The 21,723-nt window shown below is 35.0% G+C and overlaps 1 protein-coding gene across 4 annotated transcripts in view; it reads left to right on the forward strand.

The window, feature by feature from the left end:
• LOC128999915 (protein PALS2-like) overlaps positions 1–20,563 on the forward strand; it is a 36,014-nt gene extending 15,451 nt beyond the window's left edge. The window contains exons 1-12 of one of the 4 annotated variants that reach the window (XM_054426695.1): positions 4,477–4,596; positions 9,076–9,135; positions 9,956–10,117; positions 11,194–11,427; positions 11,796–11,894; positions 12,678–12,836; positions 13,189–13,399; positions 15,079–15,281; positions 15,773–15,904; positions 16,805–16,879; positions 17,413–17,603; positions 17,880–20,563. In XM_054426695.1, the coding sequence (XP_054282670.1) occupies positions 10,061–10,117; positions 11,194–11,427; positions 11,796–11,894; positions 12,678–12,836; positions 13,189–13,399; positions 15,079–15,281; positions 15,773–15,904; positions 16,805–16,879; positions 17,413–17,589 (1,347 nt within the window). In that variant the 5' untranslated portion in view covers positions 4,477–4,596; positions 9,076–9,135; positions 9,956–10,060 and the 3' untranslated portion in view covers positions 17,590–17,603; positions 17,880–20,563. Of the gene's footprint in view, positions 1–4,476; positions 4,597–9,075; positions 9,232–9,955; positions 10,118–11,193; positions 11,428–11,795; positions 11,895–12,677; positions 12,837–13,188; positions 13,400–15,078; positions 15,282–15,772; positions 15,905–16,804; positions 16,880–17,412; positions 17,604–17,879 lie in introns of those variants that run through there. The other 3 variants (XM_054426696.1, XM_054426693.1, XM_054426694.1) reach the window with 3 other exon arrangements.
• Positions 20,564–21,723: the final 1,160 nt, after the last annotated feature.

Here is a 21,723-nt window from a genome sequence, read left to right on the forward strand (position 1 = left end):
AATGTAAACAGAAAATCAAAACAAATGGAAGAAATTCCAATCACATGTTTTTTTTTTACAGTGTGGGGAGAAAATAGAGAAGTCTGTACATTAATTATTTTTGGTCGAGTTTCGACCACAGGACGACCACTAGTACTTATTTAATACGCAAGCAGGATTTTTGTGACAATTACTCCTCCGAAACTACTGAACCGATTGACATGTTTTTGATGTCATTGGAAAGAGCGTAACGTGAAGATGTGCAGGAAACTTTCTTTTTAGGTAAACAATTAGAGGGTGAGGCCCTGGGGCCCTTTCAGTGGCGTAACAGTATTTCCCCGGGCCCCCCCGCAAATATGTCTGTGGGCCCCCTACTACCCCTCCCATTCCCCACCACAGCACTATATATCACAACCATCACCACACCACAACTATCACATGACGTAGGTGACGGCAGGCATACGGCCTACACGATCAGACTGGCAGAGGATGGTCTCTAGCAATATCAAGTATTTACCTATTCTTCAACCACACGACCAGAGTCGTCCTTGAAACATATTTTATATTTTGTCACTGTCACAGTGATAATAAACTTGGGAGTTATGTCCGTGATTAATATATATGGGCTACTCCATTACTCCACCATTCACATTCATTACTAAACTCAACCAAGCTTCCAACGTTCCAACTATAATTTGAGTCGGGACCACGAAAGTTTGCAGTTGAGGGAGTAGCCTATTTACCATTTGACTTCAAATGAGCCAATGAGGGCAGTGCGGTGTTGCCAAATCGAATAATACCAGCTGTTTTAAAAATATTGTTTAGTATTTTAATTAGTGTCGTCAAAGGGCGATATGGCAACGTCGCACTAGTCTTGTGATTGGCTGCCGCCAACTGCAAACTTTCGTGGTCCCAACTGTAAATGTTAGTGCTTCACTAAATTAGCCCAATTTAATGACATGACACCTGATTGAGAAACTCTCGCGACATGCACTACTGACGAGTCACTCGCAATCCGCATGGAATGGATCTCCAAAATCAGGTGATCTACGGTCAGCTGAGTACACGTGAGCGGTTAGTGAGGGAGGGGGGAGGGCCGAGGGGCTGGCTCCGAGTGTGTGTCGCCACGGCGCGGCGGCAGGCAGGCACACAGCTCCTAGCGCTAGCATGAAGCTACACAACCATACTGACAATACACATCGTCGGGTGATCGTAGTGAGCGTTGGCGTTTCGTTAACAATATTGTTAATTAAAAGATAAAACTTTAGTAGATTTGGCAGAATAAAAATATCTACCAACACATCGTTTTTTATTTATAATTTGTTAGGAGAGAAAAACATCCGTGAACAAAGGATCGGTTTTACGGACGGTTTTATGAGAAAAGGGTATCTTAACCTCGCGGGCCCCTAAACCTCGCGGGCCCCCCCGCACCGCGGGGTCTGCGGGGGCGGCTGTTACGCCACTGGGCCCTTTAAAGTTTCGTATTTCTCCATAAGATTAACATGGGAAACAAACATTGTTTTGAAACTCCAGCTGTTGTCAGAAATTAAATATTACATTTGCTTTGGCATTTAAACGTATACAACCAGAACTGTCAAATGCCTGAAGAATAACACATGTTGTTAATTGTAAACAGTCAATGTGTAAATTATCTATGTTGTATTAAAAATGTGTATAGTTTAGGATGTTGGTTTGTGTTTAATGATATAAGTTATTAATCATTGCATTTTTATTTTAAGGATTTGGCATATGAGTATGCCTATGATAAATAACTCCATTTCAGAGTTCTGCCAGTTTTTGCCTAACTCTGTTCTGTAGAGTTTAAAGTAGCCTACACCCTACACCTACAAATTGGCTACATAACTTAGGTACGGTACATTATAAAATCTGACAGCCTTTTTACTTTGACTTAAATTGTAAGCTTACCTTTTCCCGTCCATGGACAGTTTGATAGTTAAACATTAACCCTTTAAACTGGAATAGGATTGTTATGTAAATTGTGAGTATTTTTATCAGTTAATAATATTTTAGTTGACTCTTTTAAAATCATCGGAATTTATGACTGTTATTAGTTATTAAACAAGTCATTTGTTTATTTGTAACTCCTCGACTCGTGTACTTATTTGAAATTGCTCGATTTCGAGCAACATGTACACTAGTGTTTCTTTAAAACCTTTTTTCTCAGCTCGTGTGTAACGCAGGGAAAATCTAAGCATGCCGTTAGAAAGATATTTTCCTGTAGAAGTGCAGAATCCCTTTAAAAATTAAAATAGGTAGGCTCAAATATAAGCACAAAAATTAATTCGAAATTTGAATTTAACATGGGCTATATGGGTTGCCATGCTGGTGACTAAATAACAACGAAATGTAAACAGAAAATCAAAACAAATGGAAGAAATTCCAATCACATGTTTCATTTACAGCGTGGGGTGAAAAAGATAGAAAACATTTTGAATGAGCTATATCAATTGTTATGGCCCATCAACTTTGTCAGGAACAAAAAGTAAGGTAGAAAATATAATTTAAGTCATGCTTTCGGTGAATGGCTCACAGAACTACAGTACAGTACATGTTTTTTTTTATAAAAACAAAATTGCGACAGCTGGTCCATAGAGATGGGATGTCTACTTCAGTATCCATTAGTCAATACGTGTAGATTACATGTTTTTGGTCGAGTTTTCGACCACTGGACGACCACTAGTAATTTATAAATATGTCGATTTATATTATTTGTTTGAAACAGTATCAAGTTGGTGAAACGATAAAGAAAGGGCGTGTAATTAGCAAAAATTAACAATAATGGATTATCGTGCTATTAAAGCTTTTTTCATAGCTTAAAGTGTACTGTATTTGGATTTTTTCTGGTTTGTTTATTGCTCTTTTATCTTTTTCCCCATGTGCTCAATATTTCTTTAGGTTCTCAAAATGTGCTCAATATATTATTTATTACTTGTTTTTTTCAAATCCGATGAAGAATCGAATTTTAAATTCCCTAATATTAAAAATTTGGTTACCTACTCAATTTTGACCTACACCTTTAAAACAAATTATTACTATTTTTCCTCTTTCCATAAATGAAAATTAGACTCCCTATATCCTGAACACTAATTGCGTTTCTAATTTGTTAAACGGACAAAATATGCCAGCCCTTGTTTTCCTCGTGTTATTATAACTTTGAACAATAGACACTGTGTCTCACCCTTGAAACATGCGAAGACAAACAAGGTTTACTATTGTAAAGGGTCAAGTGTTGAGGTGAACTCCCACAACTGGTCTCTGCCATTCAGCGAAATTCCCTCAAAACATCACGGCCTTGTAAAGCTATGACTAAAGGACAGTACACTTCCGGCCTCTAATTGGCCATCCGGTTATTTTTACGATTAATTCAGCTACCCTGTCAGCGTTGCTACTTTAAAAGGAAAGTCAGTAAAGTCACGACGCACTTTTTTTGTTTTTTACCTTGGCTAACAACCTTGTAAAAATCCCACTGCTGATTTAATAATAGCAATAGAGCTAGAATTTTAAAAAAACAATTCCATTTACGAGAACAAATAAAAAATTTATCCGTGAAGCCTTTTTGGTTTTAGGATCCTGGGAGGGGGTTGAAGATTTTTGGACCGCAAAGCGTCCTGTTAACAAGCAGGAAAGCAGCCCAAAAACGATATAGTTTAAAATGTTCTGTAGATATTTGTATTTTGAAATTTTTTGTCGTTAGAATTTTTTACACGCCTACTTTGTATGGGAATTGACTCAACTCCCATACAAAATAGGCATACGGCATACGTGAAAATATTGACTGCCTAAGAGTCAAGATGGACTGGAGGTGTCTTCATAGCATCATAGCTTTATGACAAATGAGGGTTGGAATCGAACCAGCAAATCAACCCTCAGATTCAACAGCAAAGTTTATTCATTCGTCTGCCCAGACAATTTAACATCGAGCTGATAATAAAATATTTTAAAGTAGGTATTTTATGTCTGGTCTGATGTGATTTCCAAATTAGTTGTTTTATATCTCACTGTATTTTCACTTTGATGAAAACGGGTGGACTAGCTTTTAATTGGTTACATGGCAATTAATAATAATATGGAGTTTCAATAACATATATTTATAAGGCTACAAAGCTGATGAATTATTTGAGTGAATGCAGTTTGTAATTGAATATAGTCATAGTCGATGACTCGGATGCTTATATAAACGGCATTTTGTTGATTTGTTTCTTTCAATGATTGAACTAATTGTCGCAGAAAATCAAAATGTAGTGTAAAATTATTGTAAACGCTCTCTGTGACAAAGACAAAAGATCCGTTAAACTTTACATCATTACACACTCACAGCACAGGTTGATATTACCATGGCTTGCTTGATCGAAGGAAAGTATTATTGATGACATCACTGCCAGCTTTACCTGCTCCACCTTCGTTCGATGTCGCTTCGCTGCTTCCTTGAGCTCGGAACGCGTCGTCGTTCGTCGTTCGTTGTCAAAAGTGGGCTGGGCTGGGCTGTCAGGCTGGCTGCTGTGTTTGTGAGAACGTTTTGTTGATTTATGTATTTAACAATCCGTGTTAACGTGCAATATTAATACTATCTGTGATGTTTACTTCTTGTAAGTTAAGGTAATTATATAGGATAATACTTTTAGTTGGCTGAAAGATGAAATTCTCGCTAAAAGTAATTTCCTTCCAACCTTGAGATTGAGAATCATCAACAACCTGTTACAAGGGTTAACCTTTATTGGTAATGCAAAGGAGTTAATGTATCTAATTATTCTTTGTGTTTGAAAGTTTGCTGTTACTTTTGAATGATGAACAATCAGATTTATTCTTTAACTTATGCGGGGCAATGTAAAATCTCTTTGTTTGGATAGGTTAGGCCTACCCTAGGTAACTTAGTAAATTGATGTTAGGCCTACAATCAAGGTTAAGTTAACTCACTCATGAGTTACTTTTGACATTTGGCCACAAGTGACAAAATAACTTTACTTAGGACAAGGCTAATTAGGCTACTGTAAAAGTTTTGGGTTTTTCATTTAAGTTAACTTAGTGTCCTTTTAAAGCAGCATAGCATATTTTAATTTCCATCCCAGTTTCAAGAACTTGAATTAGAATTAGGCTATAGGCCTACTAGCAAACCCATGCGAAGGATTCTGGCACTAAATCCTTCTCTAAACTTATTTGAGGTAAACTTAGGCCTACCGGTACAGTACACAACAAAGTTAATTCTGCGTTGTGAGTGCATCATTGATTGAATGTCATTGGAAATGTCGTCCTATTCCAATGCCAACAAACTTGCTTCAATGTGAGCTTCGCCACTCACGGGGAACGTTGTGTTCGATTGCCGCGTTTTGTACAAGTGTTGCTTTTTACTTACCGGTACTTACTTACTTCTTACTTTTCAACCTTTTGTGCGCTTTGTTTCCGTATCTACCGTTCTGATCTTTATCGGTGCATCGTCTTTGAGTCAACATATTGTGTAGGGTGCTTCGTACAATTTCCATTAATGATTTATTTATGTAATTTTTATTATTTCCATACAAAATATATTTTTTACATAGGCCTATTGACAAATTTTTGAAAACATTATGTGATTGAAACACTAAAAGACCTCATATAATGGCGGTGGGAAGATGTAAATATATATTTTATACAAATATTGGATGTTATGAGAACTATTGAATATAAAATACCCCCGCCGCAGCAAACCTGCAGACAAAGCAAATTTCGACTTGTCTGATTACATTTTTACTAAAATATTTCCATAAATAAGGCATATTTCCCAATTTAAATAACATTAGATTTTAGGAGTACTTAAAGGTTTGCACCACGGGAATGTAAAAAGGGTTTTTTGACCAAACGTCAATAGTATAGGATGAAATAAATAAATTTGCCAAATTTTATCAACATCCACAAGAATAAAATAGGAATTTTAAATTTACATTTTTTTGATTTTTCTCCGTAAACCATTAGGCATACAACAATGCTTCAATAGGCCTATACTAAGTTAAATTGTTTCTTTTTTTAAGCTCTACAAAATGGTTGGGAGATAAATTCCAAAATTTCATGTTTTAGGGCCAAAATGGGGAAAAACCAATTTTTACCCCATAAAACCCCCCCGTAGGTTTACACGTTTATACCAAATTTCATCATAATCAGATCATTTTTGTTTGAGTTATCGTGCTAACGGACACATAGCCTATATAAATATATATATATATACTATATGAATTTTAACTGATAGTGTTTTTGGCCTCTGGGGACCTCAAAACAAAAAAGTAAATCGGTCCCGGGTCCAGGTCTTACCATGAGACCTACGGCACAGAAAACATACTACTATAACCCAGAATGTCAAACCGCATGATAAAAAGCATTAAGTGTTTTGAGAGAGCTTTGCCTGTCAATTCGTAGGCAGCGCAACCAGCGTTGCTATGCTGAGTGCATGGCAACGCTGGTGGCGCTGCCTACGAATTGACAGGCAAAGCTCTCTCAAAACACTTAATGCTTTTTACCATGCGGTTGGCATTCTGGGTTAGTATGTTTTCTGCGCCTACGTTAATAGCTTATTCCCTATAGTATGGGAAATTCGCTAAAACTATTTCCTATGTGACTGTGAGCGAGTGGGGCCAAAAGATATTTAGGGGTTGAACAAGTATGTCACAGGCTACCGGCATCAGTACCTAAGCAAGGGAATTCCCGCCCCAGAAGTGACATCACCAATTTCAGCCAAAATCGACACTGAGACATCTAGATTCATAATTTTTGATACCGGTACCCTGACATAATTTTTAAGTTAGGCCTAGGTGCTCATAATTATTAGCACTGAACGTGTGAAAGTATGGGTTCTTACTTCAGGAATAGGGGACCTTATATTTTAGATAATTACGGTAACCTTTTAAAAATATAATGTTAAGCTAGGCTATTTATGTTTTTACATGTTTATAGGACCCATTATTTGAACACTATTTTTGAAGTAATAATATGGCCATATACAATTTTAGTTTTTGATGGCTTTGTTTTTACACAGACATAGTTTTCACTGAAAAAGCACACCCTTGACAAAGCCACATGAATATGTAAAAAAACAGAGTCTGGCACTTGCAACCCTTTCCTCATTAGCGTCTGTCCATATGCCTTATTAGTCATGGCAAAGATCTTTTAAGGGAAATTCCTACTTAGTCAGTTTGAAAGGATTATGGACTATTGAGTACCATGACAGTTTGACCTGGGTTAGCCAATTTCGCTTTGATAGTGTAGGTGCCCAAGAGAGCTACAGCCAATCTTGGACCATGCCTAGATTTCTCATCAACATGATAATAGAGTTCTTTTTAACATGGGTTTATGAGCTAACAAACCTAAAAAAATCTAAAAGATACAAGGGAGCGTTCTACGTCCCTTGGTAAAGATCTAAATCAAAACTGATATAAACCGTTTTCTGTCAGTAAGGAATTTGGCACAAAATAACTATTCATTGAAACCTGAAGTAAAGAAAAGGTAAGAGATCAGAGGTGATGTTTGAAGATGGAATTCTTAAATAGCCTATCCATAGAATGGTTGGTAGGTATCAAAATTAAGGCTTTATCGTAAATAAACAAATATAATCCTAAGAGAATCCATGCGGTACTTACTTTTCAGTTGTTCTTCTTTTGACTTCTTTAAAGTGAATAATTTGATTTAATCACCGGGGTTGTGACCCATTTATCGTAGAGAGCACAGACTAAGTATGTTGGTTGTCGTGGATGAAGTAAAAACAAAACCCTTGGATTTGCGAAATAATTATTTGTTTGTTTTTATTCCAACACAATCAGCATTTTCAGCTGATCGAATAACGTAAATGAACATTTTAAGTTTAAATTACTTGCAGAATAATATAATAGATTGTTTTTACGAAAAACTACTGAAAAATGAGTGATTGGTATACTTTCTTAGGGTAAGTTTATTGGGTAAAAAAGCTTTAAAATAACACCTCATTTATGTAAAAGGAAATTATGGTCTGCCAACACAAAAAAAAATACTTAAGAAATTATAATATTTATAAGATTAGATTAACTTTGTTTACGGTTGCTATTAGCCTTGAGTTCTTGAGTACATAAGTAAGATGTCACCCTATACATTTAGCCAGCTTCTGCGGCATACTCTGGGGTCTTCTCAGGGTAGGCTGGGATGAAATGTGTTTTAGCAAAAATGCTACAAACTCTCAGACAACTGTAGCAAAAATATTATTCTTTAAGCAATAAAAAAATCCATTAATATTACATGTTTAAACATTGCATCTTCAATTTTATTTGTAGCAAATTTGCTATAGCCAGCAAAAACAATGTAGCATTTTTAAGTTGTGTATATCAAAATGCTACCATAGCTTAAGCCCTGGGTCTTCTGCTATCTTCTTATCAATAACACTAGTACATATTTAGGCTACCTACTGTATATAAAAGCACATTTACACACACGAGGTTGGGTCGGTCAATCAAGACAAATCGATGACAGACACACAGTGGGGTCACGGAAGGTCTTTCTTCCTCCGTTTCATTTCTTGCACTGTGGGTTTTTGGATTTGAATTTGGACCGTTAGACAGTTGAGGGTAGTTGAAACTTTCCTAGATCTCAAAACGCCCCCCTTCAACCTGGATTCAGGCCCATCCTGATACACATATTTGAGTAACTTAACTATGCCACTTTCAAGCAACAACATTTCTTCAGGTCCTTCCTTGTTAAATGATAATCAGCGAATAAGCACAGGACATTGTTGTGTGACCCCTCATTCCGGCCAGGTACTCATCGACGAGTAAGCTACCATACCGGCACCGTGTGTAGCTAAGTAGGCCTTAATAGTGATTACCACATTTAAAGAACCTCTTCTATAATACAAGACTACCAATATGTTTTTTAGTTTAAATGTTTTAATTGTCGTCTACTTAGGTTAGGTTAGGTTTAGTTAAAACAATTGCATAACCTAAAACTTTTATTGACTATTTTTACACACAAATTATATAGCCTAGTGAGAACTTAATAATATATAACAGAAAGGACCCCAATTTGAAGTCAGCATGGTGTTTGTTTAAAATTTCAAGCTCTATATTAACTCTAGAAATTTTTTTCCAGGTTCAAGACCAATTAGAAGTGCCTCAAAAACTTGCGCCTGACCCTGTAGTAGCTGAGAGTGTAAGTTTAGTTAGTGAATTACAACAGTCGTGCCAAACTTCACCAAGTCATGAAGCTAAAGAATTGAATAGGATATTTCATAAACCTCATTTTAAGGTGGGTTTGATGTTTGTGATTTTGTAGGCAAGCAATGTTGTGATGTTGACAAGTTTCACCGTATGATTTTGGCACAGTAGTTGAAAATGTTTGGTAAATAAGCTATTTGTAAATTTGATTAAAGCTAAAAACAAACCCTGGAAAATAGTAAGTAACAACTCTCTCGGGACAAAATAAAGTTTTTTAGCTTCTGTCCTTTGTAGCCTAATTTAAAAATCCTAGAGTGGGTTATGTTTTCAGGCTTCTACATTTTTACTGAGATTCTTGTTTTAAATGCAAAACAAAAAGATTTTCAAAAGAAAAAGTTTCTATCCCAGAGTTAAAGTAATTTTTATTTTTTGCTTCTTCTCAACTTCATTTCAGCTTAAAACAAGTAGGCCTTCATCTTTATGTTTTTGGCATGGCTTAGGGTTAAATAGAAAAAGTCAATATTTATTGCTCTTTTTCATAGCTTGGAGCTTTATATGTTTTTGCTTTTTGCTGTGTTGTATTAAGTAGGCCTATGTATTTTAATCTCTGTAAATTATACCTACTGATCGCTAGAAATAAAATGAAGATTTTTGTTCATCCTAGTCCATTTTAGTTTTAAAAGTTCTTTTAATCCATTTTTAACTGTTGTTAGATTTTTGAAAAAAATCTCAAGAAATTTCATTAAATTTCATTGCCTTGGCATAATGGTTTCAATAATATTTCATGTTTTTAAAGTCCCACATTTATGTTTCAGGCCTTATTAGAGACTCACGATAGGATAGCAGAAAAGAAAATTAGTAAACGTCAACTAGAAACTAAGCCAAAAATCTCTGAACTGAGTACAAACGGGAAGTCAGAAATGAATACTCAACCGATTAGGATAGTTGGGTTGAGAAAAGTACCAAAAGAGCCATTGGTGAGTTTTCAGTTTATAGTAGGCTAACTAATGTTAGAATCCTTTGTTCAAAGTACATTTCTGTGGTGAGTGTAAGTCATTTGAGGTAGCCAACGTTGAAGATTGCAGAAGTTTTTCTTCAGGATTAGTAAAAAGCAAAATTTGTTTGTTCATTTTTTTCCAATTGAGATAGAAAATGTTTCCAATAATTTTGAAATATAACTTTAGAATTTTGTTGATCATATTTGCTTCAAATTTTACCAACATTACAGTTTTAGCGAATTTCCCATAAAGGGAATAAGCTATGACCGTAGTACTGATGGAAAGACCTTGATCCGGGACCAATTTACTTTTCATTTTGAGGTCCCTAGAGTCCAAAACACCATCCGTTCAAATTCATATACAGTGTGGAAATTAAGTCTTGAAACAAATCTGTATTTTCAAAACTGAAATAGACAGTAATAAAATAAAAAAAATAAGTCACCCCCACCCCCTACCCTGTTAAAGGGGTTAAAAATTATTGTTAATGTAAAAAATTGCGGAACCTATGTTAACAATCAATTTCTCAAACTGAATACGGTATTTCTATCTATTTCGGTTTTATAAATACAGATTTGTTTCCATATTTTTGTAAAATTGATGCTTTTTTCCATACAGTAAATAACATTTTGGAATACCTGCCATTTTGCCTAGGGGTGAGATATTCACCTCGGATTTATGTTATTGTGTTTCTTTTGACAAGCCCTTCAAAATGAGGGGTCACTCAATAGTGGTTGCTGTTTGAAAAAAAATAAGTCACCCCCTACCCTGTTAGGGGGGTTAAAAAATATTTTTGATGTAAAAAATTATGGATCCTTTGTTAACAATCAACGCCACAAACAGAATATTTCTATCTATTTCAGTTTAAAAAATACAGATTTGTTTCAAATAAACCAATAGGGTAATAGGTAATAGGGAGAGTTATATCTTGAAACGGTTTTTGAACTGTTTTTTTATGACATTAACAGCCATTCATGAGCGGGGTGGCGCCTTGAAGCCGAGGTTCTAGAACAGTTTTACACCCCATCCCCTCCAGTACATTAATGGTATTGTTCCAGGGGTTCACAGTGCAGGTAGATGAGAATGGTAACCTGATCGTAGCCAGAGTGTTGGCTGGGGGAGTGATAGAACGACAAGGGCTACTACACCCCGGAGATGTGATATTGGAGGTGAACAATGTTGCCGTCACCTCGCCCGACGAACTTCAGTTTGAGGTTATGAAGGCTAAGGAGAATGTTACACTCAGGATAGCTCCAAATCCTGAGAACGCCAAGTCACTGAAAACCCATCAGGTATTGACAAAAATATCAGGTATTGAAAAAAAATGGACGAAGGTTTTAACTCTGGCCTCACCTATCATGTTCATTGAGTTTTGAGTAGGTAATAGTCATGACAAAAGAGTCAACTGGTCTTGACATTTTGAATCTACTTATCTCCAGCAGTTCTAACCTTAAATTTTAATTTGACAGTTTAGAACAAATATTCACAGAGAAGCCTACCGGTAGGTCCCCCCCCCCCTTGTCTTAGTTGCTGACACTGAACCGTACAGAACTTTTCTTGGTTCTAAAGAGTTTTGTTAATCACTTCACCAAAATATTTAAGATCAGAGAGCTATTATAATTTTTGTAGTGCTTTAATTCATCCGCTTTATCTGTTCCAGTGCTACATGAGAGCTTTGTTTGATTATGATCCGAAAGAAGACACATTACTACCTTGTCGTGAAATCGGACTGGCCTTCCAACATGGAGACATTCTACAAGTAAGTCACATTGTTAAACTTGTCTCTGCATCACCCACAGAATGTTATTGGTGTAGGTCCACAATTGGATGTAGGGGGTTGTTCATAAATACATTTTCCTTTAAGGGTTGTTGGTGGGATGATTGGCTTATTTGAATAGGTCTATCCTTATACTTAAAACACAAAACAAACCAGAATATTTAATACAGTAGTCTCCTGATAATCCATAATTATTAGTGGCTGAGTGGTCGTAAATTATGCAAACCTAACTAAGGATGCCCCAGAAATAACTAACATAGACTTTGAATGCATAGCTAAGCATAAATAGGCTACAGGTGTAAGTTATATAATTAAAACGTTTTAAATGCAAGATACCTTGAACTTTGTTTCAAACATTTTTATTCACAAAATGGCATTTGGGGAATGAACATTTAACTCATTGGTTCCGTAACTCATGACTCATTGGTGGTCGGTGAATAAACAATGGTAACTCTATAGCCTACCTGCAAAATGATTGGTCACCTCACACTAAACATCTTGGTCGTTGCTGTATAACATACATTTAACTTGCATCAATAATTTTTTATTTTGATATTTTGTGATCCTGGTTAACACATCATTGTAGATAATAGGGAGTTAACTATATTACATAATTTTTGTATTTGTTGTTTTAACCCTATTTTTGGGGAAAAATAAGAAGTTCAATAAAACGTTCAGTTTCAAATCTCAAGAAACAAGGTGTTGGTTTTCAAAATGTTGAAATAGTTGAATAGTTGAAATACCTCACTTTCACTGTGTTGACAGATCATGAATACGAAAGACCCCAACTGGTGGCAAGCCAAGAAGGTGGGACAGGACGGACCCGCAGGACTGGTGCCTTCACAGGAACTGGAAGAGCGGAGGAAAGCTTTTGTCAAACCAGAGGCGGACTTTGTACACAAGATCAGCATTTGCGGAACTAGAGTAAGTGAGAATCGATTATGCGATTATGATTTATAGGGGAAATGTTCCTATCGGTAACTTATGTTACATGATTATATTCAGTAATGGGTATTCTTCTGTTATACCGACCACACCAGGTTAGGTTAGGTTAAGTAACCAAACATTTTAAATGAAAGTGTATTTTTGAATATACAAATAACCTAACCTAACCTGGTATAATGGATATAGCAGAAAAACCCTGATTTGGTGGGCACAACAGAAGAGTGTCCAATAAAGTTGATCTATAGAGGTTTTTAGTCAAAACTTGGATGATTTGTACAATGATTATGTGATCTTAAAACCAAGTCAATCCTCATCAAGCAAAAAATTTCAGATTTCAAAAAAGAAACGCAAGCAGATGTACGAGTCTAAAATGAACAGTGAGTTTGACAAGGCAGAGCTGTTGCTGTATGAGGAGGTGACAAGGATGCCGCCATTCAAGCGGCGAACGCTGGCGCTCGTCGGCACACACGGCGTCGGTCGGCGCACACTCAAGAATAGACTGATCAACAGCGACCCGGACAAGTTTGCTGCTGTCATTCCAAGTGAGTTCATTAACCATGTAGTAGGTTATGGTTTATTTCGAGTCATCTAAATAGTGTTTACTTAAGGAATGGTTCCAAAAGTCAGGGTTATTACTTTGTAGTCAGATAAATCTTGGGAACTATTCCATCTCCTTATTCAATTTAAGTTTTCAATGGAGGGAGATTTGTGAAGCGTTGTTCCTGACTAAGATCAGCCGTTTCTATAGTTAGGACCATTTATGAAAGTGCGATGACCAAGGACAGCCATGTTCAGTATAGGTTTTGAACCATCAAAAACTATTGACTTTACTCAGAAAATAAAACCTCTGATTATTAACAATCAAAGCCTTTGAAAAAAATCTTAAAGTCAATAAAAGTTATCATAATATAAATGCAACAGATCTTCTCAATGGTTACACAAGTACTAATCATAGATGTTTAAATGTGACCAGAGAGATGTAAGGTACAGAGAAACCTTTCTTATGGGAGAACCGTGCGCTTTCAGCTCTAGTATGTTGTACTGGATGGAATAGTATATTTCATTACTAGGACCGAAAGCAGCATTTTCCGACGCACGCTCAAGTTTCATGTGTGAGGCAAATCCGAACACAGGAAAACCAAATTTCACGTGCGAGGCAAAGCCGAGGACGGGAATAATGGAGCAAGTGTCGGAAAAAAGCTTTTGGTACGAGTTATGAACAATACTTTTCATCAGGATGCAAAAATACACACACGCAGAATAACACATCTCAGTAGTATTAAAAAAGTTTCAGACCACTATTTAACATTGAAAATACACTTCACAACTTACATATATGGTTTCATAATTTGTAGATTATTTAGATAAGTGCATTAATAAATACATCTTCACTTACGTTAATTAACTTAACATTTTGTATTTTCTACCAGTGTCTAAGCTTTCTGTATTCCTCTTCTTATCCTTCCCGTGATTTATCCGGTGAAATGTGAAGCTATTTTCATCAAATCATCAGTAATGTTAGACATACTTTGAGCAATTTCAAACATGCACTAAACAAACAAATGCCTGTTTCTGTATAGATAGATTTAGATTATGCAACAATAAAAACAGCTGTTTCAAATCATTAAATTAAACCGTAACAAAACTCTAGCGCACGTAGTGAGTAAATGGAGAACTAATCGAGAGCGAGGGAAAATCAGCTGATCGATTTTCCCTCGCCCTAAATTTGAGCTTGGGAAACGGCTACTTTCATTGATGACAGCTGCTATCAAAATAGTTACTTTCGGCGAGGAGTGATGAAAATATATTTGTAACGTGCAAGGAAGAACCCTAGCGGTGAGCACCCTGCAAAAATTCCTATTGCACAAGGTTTTCCTCCACCGTGAGCGTTGTTGTACATGAAAGCGAAGGGGGTTGATGTTGAACTTTGCCATAGACACCACTTAAATGTACCATTGAATTTTTCCTCTATATCTTCTCTGTGATGTGACTTAGTCTTGGGAAGTTAATAAAAGGATCACCATTAAAAATCTATTACATTTATTTTCATCTTCAATGTATAAATATGTTTGAATACCTTTGAAGTTTTATCAGTCAGGTTGGGAGTTTTACACTAGATTCTGTTACTAAAGCCAAATTCTAATTATTTTTGATCCATAGAACAGTTGAAACAACATTGTTTATTTGTAATATACCTAACTAACCACAACTGGTGTTCCAGTGACATCTCGGCCGCAGAGAGAGTTGGAGGAGAACGGAGAGAACTATTGGTTCAGCGACCGGGAGAGCATGGAGAGGGATATTCGGGAACACAAGTTCCTGGAGTATGGCGAGCACAACGGACATCTGTACGGGACCTCTCTGGATACCATCCGGGATGTCATACGTCAGGGGAAGATGTGTATCCTGGATTGTAGCCCTGCGGTAGGATACAACTGACTAGTATATCTTTGAATCTTATGACATTTAAATATGATAAACTGTAAATCATTTCACATGATATCTGAATCTCTCATGAATTGAGAGGTTTTAGAAAAAAATATCTGCTGGACGCACACAGCAACAAAAAGTCTTACCTAGAATAAATAAAAGACAAGCGCTAAGGTGAATTCAAAAGGTCATTGTGGCAGCTACTTATCTTACTATAACAATGGATTTGTGATTATGTATAAACACTATCGTCCGGATTCACACAGAAAAACACTACTTTAGTTATTTTGGGATCTTAAAAATTGCTGTGACGTCAGTTATATGTAATTATTATTAGATCAACTATTCCTCAAGCCAAGTCTGACATTTTGTATTTCTTTTTCAATTTATTTATTGAGAAGTATAAATGATACAACATTTGGATAGTGTCAAAGATTACAACTATTAAAAAATACAACTCCCTATTCATGATTCCTATGTTGTAGGCTCTCAAGATGCTCCACAACTCGTCTGAGTTTATGCCTTTCGTCATCTTCATTGCAGCTCCTGGGATGGAGTTGCTGAAGCAGTTGTACAATTTCAACCGATCGACCGGAACATCATCTCGTAATTTGACTGTAAGTGTCCTCTACCGTAACATTAATGGAAATAAACTGCATTGTGATATTGCATGCGGGTTGAAATTGTCATTAGTCTTTATAAGCTGGTGCAAGATAAAAGCTAACGTAACAGTTTCAAATTTGTGGTAACTTCATGGAAATAATGATTTTTGATTCAGTAAGACTGTTGTAAGAATTAAATTATATCCTTGAATGGTTATGTTCGTATAGTCTTTTTTCATTCATGTGCATGTGTATGATTATTTGGTTTTGTAATTTTAACTTGGTAAAGAATTGCCCAACGCTGATTAGTTTACTTCATTATTGTCGATTACATTTTCAAAAAATCTATTTTAACTTTATAACACTAAGCTTTTAAACATGATTACCTAAATTTTGTACTCTAACTAGTACATATCTTAACATTTTATTATTACATTTTGTCAGCCTTTAAATCACTTAAAGCAAATGTAATAAATTAGTAGAAAACATTTTCCTGTTGAGCGATTTAAAACCAGTAGCCTAAATAGAACTACTAGAATTGATTGGCAGCTAAACTAAGGTTTCCTAAATACTTTTGTGATATTTAAATTGAAATTCTCATGTCAAATCTTTGTTAAAATCTATTACAAAATAGTCAATATTAAATATCTTTTCCCACCTTTTACCATATTTTCATCTTATCAAACATAAATCTAAAGGTACATACAAGTAGAAATAATTCAACTTTATTAACTTTGCGTTAAATTTGTTTAAGTGGTAAATGGTCGGATGCTTATGTTTTACTCTTGATCTTTGACAAAAAATTGTGTTTGATATTTTACCGTTATGCTCTATACTTTTTTAGGCTGTTTTACCTTTTAAGTTGTGTACTTTTGTTTGATTGATGTTGTTTCATGCATGTTTGTGTTTGTTCAGTTTGACAGACAAAGCTCCATCCGCTACAGTTCAAGAAGAGCTCGAACACTGGAATCACTTGCATCACTGTATGAGGTAAACACTTAGCAGTAATTGTAACTTTAACCATTGACTTTTGGAGACTGAAATAGACATCCTTATACCTTAGTTTTGTCCTTATTGTTCTACTGATATAGTTCCTGGCACAAAACAAATGTTGAAGCTTACAATAAGTTGTTCTATCAGTTTAACTTGGTTAAAAAGTTCAGATATTCAACATCTATATATATAAAAGAGGAAGTAAGTATGCATGTATTATGTATGTATGCAGTGTATATACTCAATGGACTCCGAATCCGCTCGTCAGATTGTAATGAAACTTTCAGGCATTATCCTACATTATTCAAAGATGGCTTGTGTGAAGTTTGGTGCAAATCCGTCAGAAGGGCTCTTCCGCCCCAAAGGGTTTTAAGGGGTCCAATGTCAGAATTTTTGAACTACAATGTTTACAAATAAATATAATTTAAAAGCAGATGTTTACTTTCACCAACTGTTTTGTAGGTTTGAAAAATCCCTTTAACAAAATACACTTTATCAAGACTTTTTCTATATCACACTTTACTTCCCAGGAAGACGATTTGCGTCGAACTGTAGAAGAGAGCTGCAGTTTACAGAGGGCCTACGAGAAGTACATTGACTTGGTGATCGTCAATGAGGACTTTGACCAGACTTTCCGAGAAGTGGTTGAAACCCTGGACAATCTCAGCACCGAACACCAATGGGTTCCTGTGAATTGGGTTTACTGAACAGTTTGAATCTTGTGAGTTATTTAGTACTGATTTGTTCAAACTCTCAAAACATCTAAAGAAATGTAGTTAATTTTGTACTATTTTCCATTATCAAGAATCAATATTTTTATTCCAGTAATAATAATAGAGTTATTATCAATCTCTTCAGCTAACATGCTATGTTGGATTGAAAATTAACAACATGTTGAATTTTGTACATTAAATTAAAGTGATAGTTGATAAGTATACAAGTTAAGAACCATCTGTCACACTACAGTAGTACAACTCTGCTAATCCGTCACCTACAGGTCCAGGACCGTGTATGGAGCAGTGAAAAGGTTGGACTACCTATCCAAGGAGTAGCATGTTCAAGATTTTTCCGCGATTGCCAAAAACGATGTTAATGTTCCCTATATTTAGCCACAATTGCAGAAAGAGATGACAATGTTTGTGTGACCGTGGTGGAAAAATAACTTTTTCGCTAACTTTATGGGAGACGGTGATGATACGACCAAAAGAAAATGGTCACGATATTACTGCAATAGCATTGTAACTGTTAGGCGATGGCACGGTCGGATTAAATGAGGAATCAAGACTAGCCAATATCGGACTAGCAGGGTTTTACTGTATTATGAACTTAATTTTTACTGTTAAATTGAATTTCACATGTAAGTGATTATGGAAAAGAATTTGTGGTAACTGGCCTTCATACATTTTTTTAGTCACAAATGAGTAAAAAAATAGACTTCATATGATTTTTTTTTTTCAAGGAGTTATTACTGAATACAGTTCTAAATAAAAGTGTGATGTGTCAAACTAAATTATAAGGATAACGCCCTCTGTTTAAATTACTTCTTTATAAGCAATGCAGTATTTAATTGATGGCAAATCTAAGTGGGTACAAGTTTAACAAATATTTCCACAAATTAATAAAATGTGTACTCTTGTAATCTCTAACATACAAAATCTAGTTTAAAGTTGAAAAATCATGTTTTATAAAAATGCAGTCAAAATAACATTGTAGTTCAGTATACTATAAAATATTCACATATTTTAGCTCGGCTATGATTCTTTGCCTGTCGCTTATGTTGTTTGAGTGTCTCACACATATTTTGTTAGTTGGTATTTGTGTGATATTCAAAACCGGTTTGTGCTGGGTGAATTGTGTTCGGTTTTTAAAAGTTTTAATGTTATTTATGCTTTTCAATAGTCTAATAAAAATTACCTTGAATTCACATTTTTACCAATTTTTTTTCCGTTTCTTCTGACCATTTAGCTCTGGCTTTCCATTTAAGAATTTTCTTGAAAATATGTTTATCACACAATGCCTTCTATTTATTATTCTAAGCAACGTAAATGTTAAAATTACAAGCTTTTCAAAGCTGTTACATGTTATATTTATCACGTTAAATCACAGACTCTAACATCATAAATGGTATTATGTGGTCGGATTAGGTAAAAATATTGTGTTTATACTTTTGTATAAATTTTAAGTATGTGTGTTCAGGTAGCTATTCAGTAAATTTTATTTGTATTTTTCTCATGTTAGCATTGTTTAGCAAATGTATTGTTAAGTTTTAGTCTAGAATGCTATATGTATATTTATTGCAGCATTTTGATAAATGCTACTTTTTCGCACATTTTCAGTTAATAATGTACTGTAATATTTATGTATGTAAGTATTGATTTATAATACAAATACAATATTTGTTAAGTTGACTTTAATGAGAATGTGTGTAAAGGTTTGATTAGTCTTTTTTGAAAGCTATTTTTGGAGAATTAATAGGTCATCTGTAAAAGAGTCACAGTGCACTTGTTATTAATATTGATAGTTTTTAGAAAATAGATGCTTTTCCAACTTAATCGGTTTTTGTTTGTTCAGTTCTGTAAACAAATTTATTAATTTCATCATTATCATTGACTTTCAACTTTAACAAATAGTTACTATGTTGTTTGATTATTATTAGGCGCTTTTTCTTCCGTCCTTTATGAGTGCTTATTTTTGTTTTATTTATAGTAGTTTTCTTTTTTGCTTAAATATACTTTATATTAAGAATGTAACATTGAGCACAGGAACCTAAGCTTTTAGAATTTTAGTGAGGATGGCAGGCTTACTTGAATGAGAAAGAGTCCAAACTGGCACAAGAGCAAAAAACTTTATATCAAAACAAGATTATTACACTGTCACTGACAGCATTAATTTTCAACATGGGAAGAGAGAGCTGCAGGCCTTTAGACCCTTTAAGTAAGAGAGCTTTAGGCCCCATTCAAGTAAGCCTTCCTTATTTAAGATATTTCAAATCAAGTTAATGAATTGAGAAGCTATTTTACTGTACTGTACATAAATTATGTTTTTTTTATTGTTATAGTATGCCCTTGTCAACATGTTAGTGCTGGCTCATTTATATCGTACTATACCAATGTTTTTAATATAATGTTAACATTATGGAAATAAAGGTCATTAAATGTTGCCTGTTTAAAATGACGTGGTAAATTGCTAGATTTTTTAGAAGGATGAAAACTATCAACTAATTACAGGAACATATCAGATTATTTACTTTTCCTTTTTGTATGGTAAAATGTTAATTTAAAGTTTTTAACTATTCATACATTTCTTTTCAACCTCTCAAAGTAGATACGTTTTCTTTTTGATAAGTAGGCCTACCATACACTTAAACACTGTAGATATATCATTAGTGTATAGTATTACATTGTGTTAGATTTTTCAAGATAACACTGTTTTATAAAGAAAAAATAAAACTCTTTCAAAATGTAAAATACCTATTGTTCACGAGCTTTTGGACTTTGTGTAACGTATTGTTATTAACTATTTTTATGTACCTTAGAATTAGAAACTTAGTATTATAGTTTTTACAGATTTACTCCGTCCAAATGAGTCTCTTTTTACACAGAGAATCAGCTTATATTTTTAAAATGTATTGTAACAATTTTATTTATTGTTTTATATTTTTAATAAAGCACTTGATCACAATTTTGGCATGGTATTTTCTTTCCAAACAATCCTTAACCACCTGAAATAAAAATCTTTAGAAATTAGATCATAGATTTTTTTTATTTGCTCGTAAAGCACTTTTCTAGAGCTGTGCTGTAAGGCATGAGATTATCATATATTCATTCTTAAAGGGTTTTATTGGTTAAGAATCATGTTTGTTTGCAAGTAATGTACAGCGTTTTTACTGATAAAATGGATAGGAGCTTCCTCATCCTTAAAATAGTTTTAATAGTCCATTCTCAAAACTAAATGAACACCCTTAACAATTTTGGGCTTTGTTAGGAGTGCAGGTTTTGATTTAGTAATCTTGCAAATTCTCTTTATTCATTTACAGTACAAGTTATACAATAAATAGGGTCAATTAAATAATGTCAATGTGTTTATTTTTGTGATGTGTATCTGAAGAGCTATGAGTTTAAATAAAGTGATATGTTTGAATTTGAATAAAATTGATGTTTCAAAGAGCATTGGAAAATTAAGACCATTCAGAATCTTGACGGGCTGGGTCGTTCATTGGTTCATCCTTTGGTGTATAAACTCTCACAAAGATTTTGAGTTGTTAGACTAAGATATTTCTGATAAGAACCAATAAAATATACAGCATGGTAACAAAAGTCAAAAGTACTCTCTTGCCAGTTAAGCCTAGACCCTTCATGCTTATGGTCGATTGAAACGGATGGTGATAGGCAAAGGATAAAGTGGAAGAATAACTGAATGAACTATCAGCAGCATGTTATATACACATGTCAGAAAAACAAACAAAAAACAATCCACCAGATAAGTAAATAAATACCCCCGACTAACTAAGCACAATCCCCTGCGAAGTCAGCCTAATTCCATTTGCCTCCGGACACCTTAACCCTTCACGGACGGGTGACGGATATATCCGCCTAAGTCTTTGGCGATAAAGGACGAGCGGTGGATATATCCTTTTATTGTTTTTGATGTTCTGGACGGGAAGCGGATGTATCCGCCTTCTCTTCAGACAGACTGGCAGGTGCTTGAGCAGTAAGTAACCAGATGTTCCGCGGTACCAAGGCGCCACTTTCCTGCTCTCTCCATGGCTGCACCCACTCCTGCGCAACACCCACCTCTTCTACGCTCCCCCCTCGACGTTTCGCGCTCAACACTACGTTGTC

Source organism: Macrosteles quadrilineatus, unplaced genomic scaffold (assembly GCF_028750875.1).
Source record: "Macrosteles quadrilineatus isolate MER2022 unplaced genomic scaffold, UCM_ALF_1.0 Scaffold_8__2_contigs__length_117827958, whole genome shotgun sequence".
NCBI classification, from domain to species: domain Eukaryota; kingdom Metazoa; phylum Arthropoda; class Insecta; order Hemiptera; family Cicadellidae; genus Macrosteles; species Macrosteles quadrilineatus.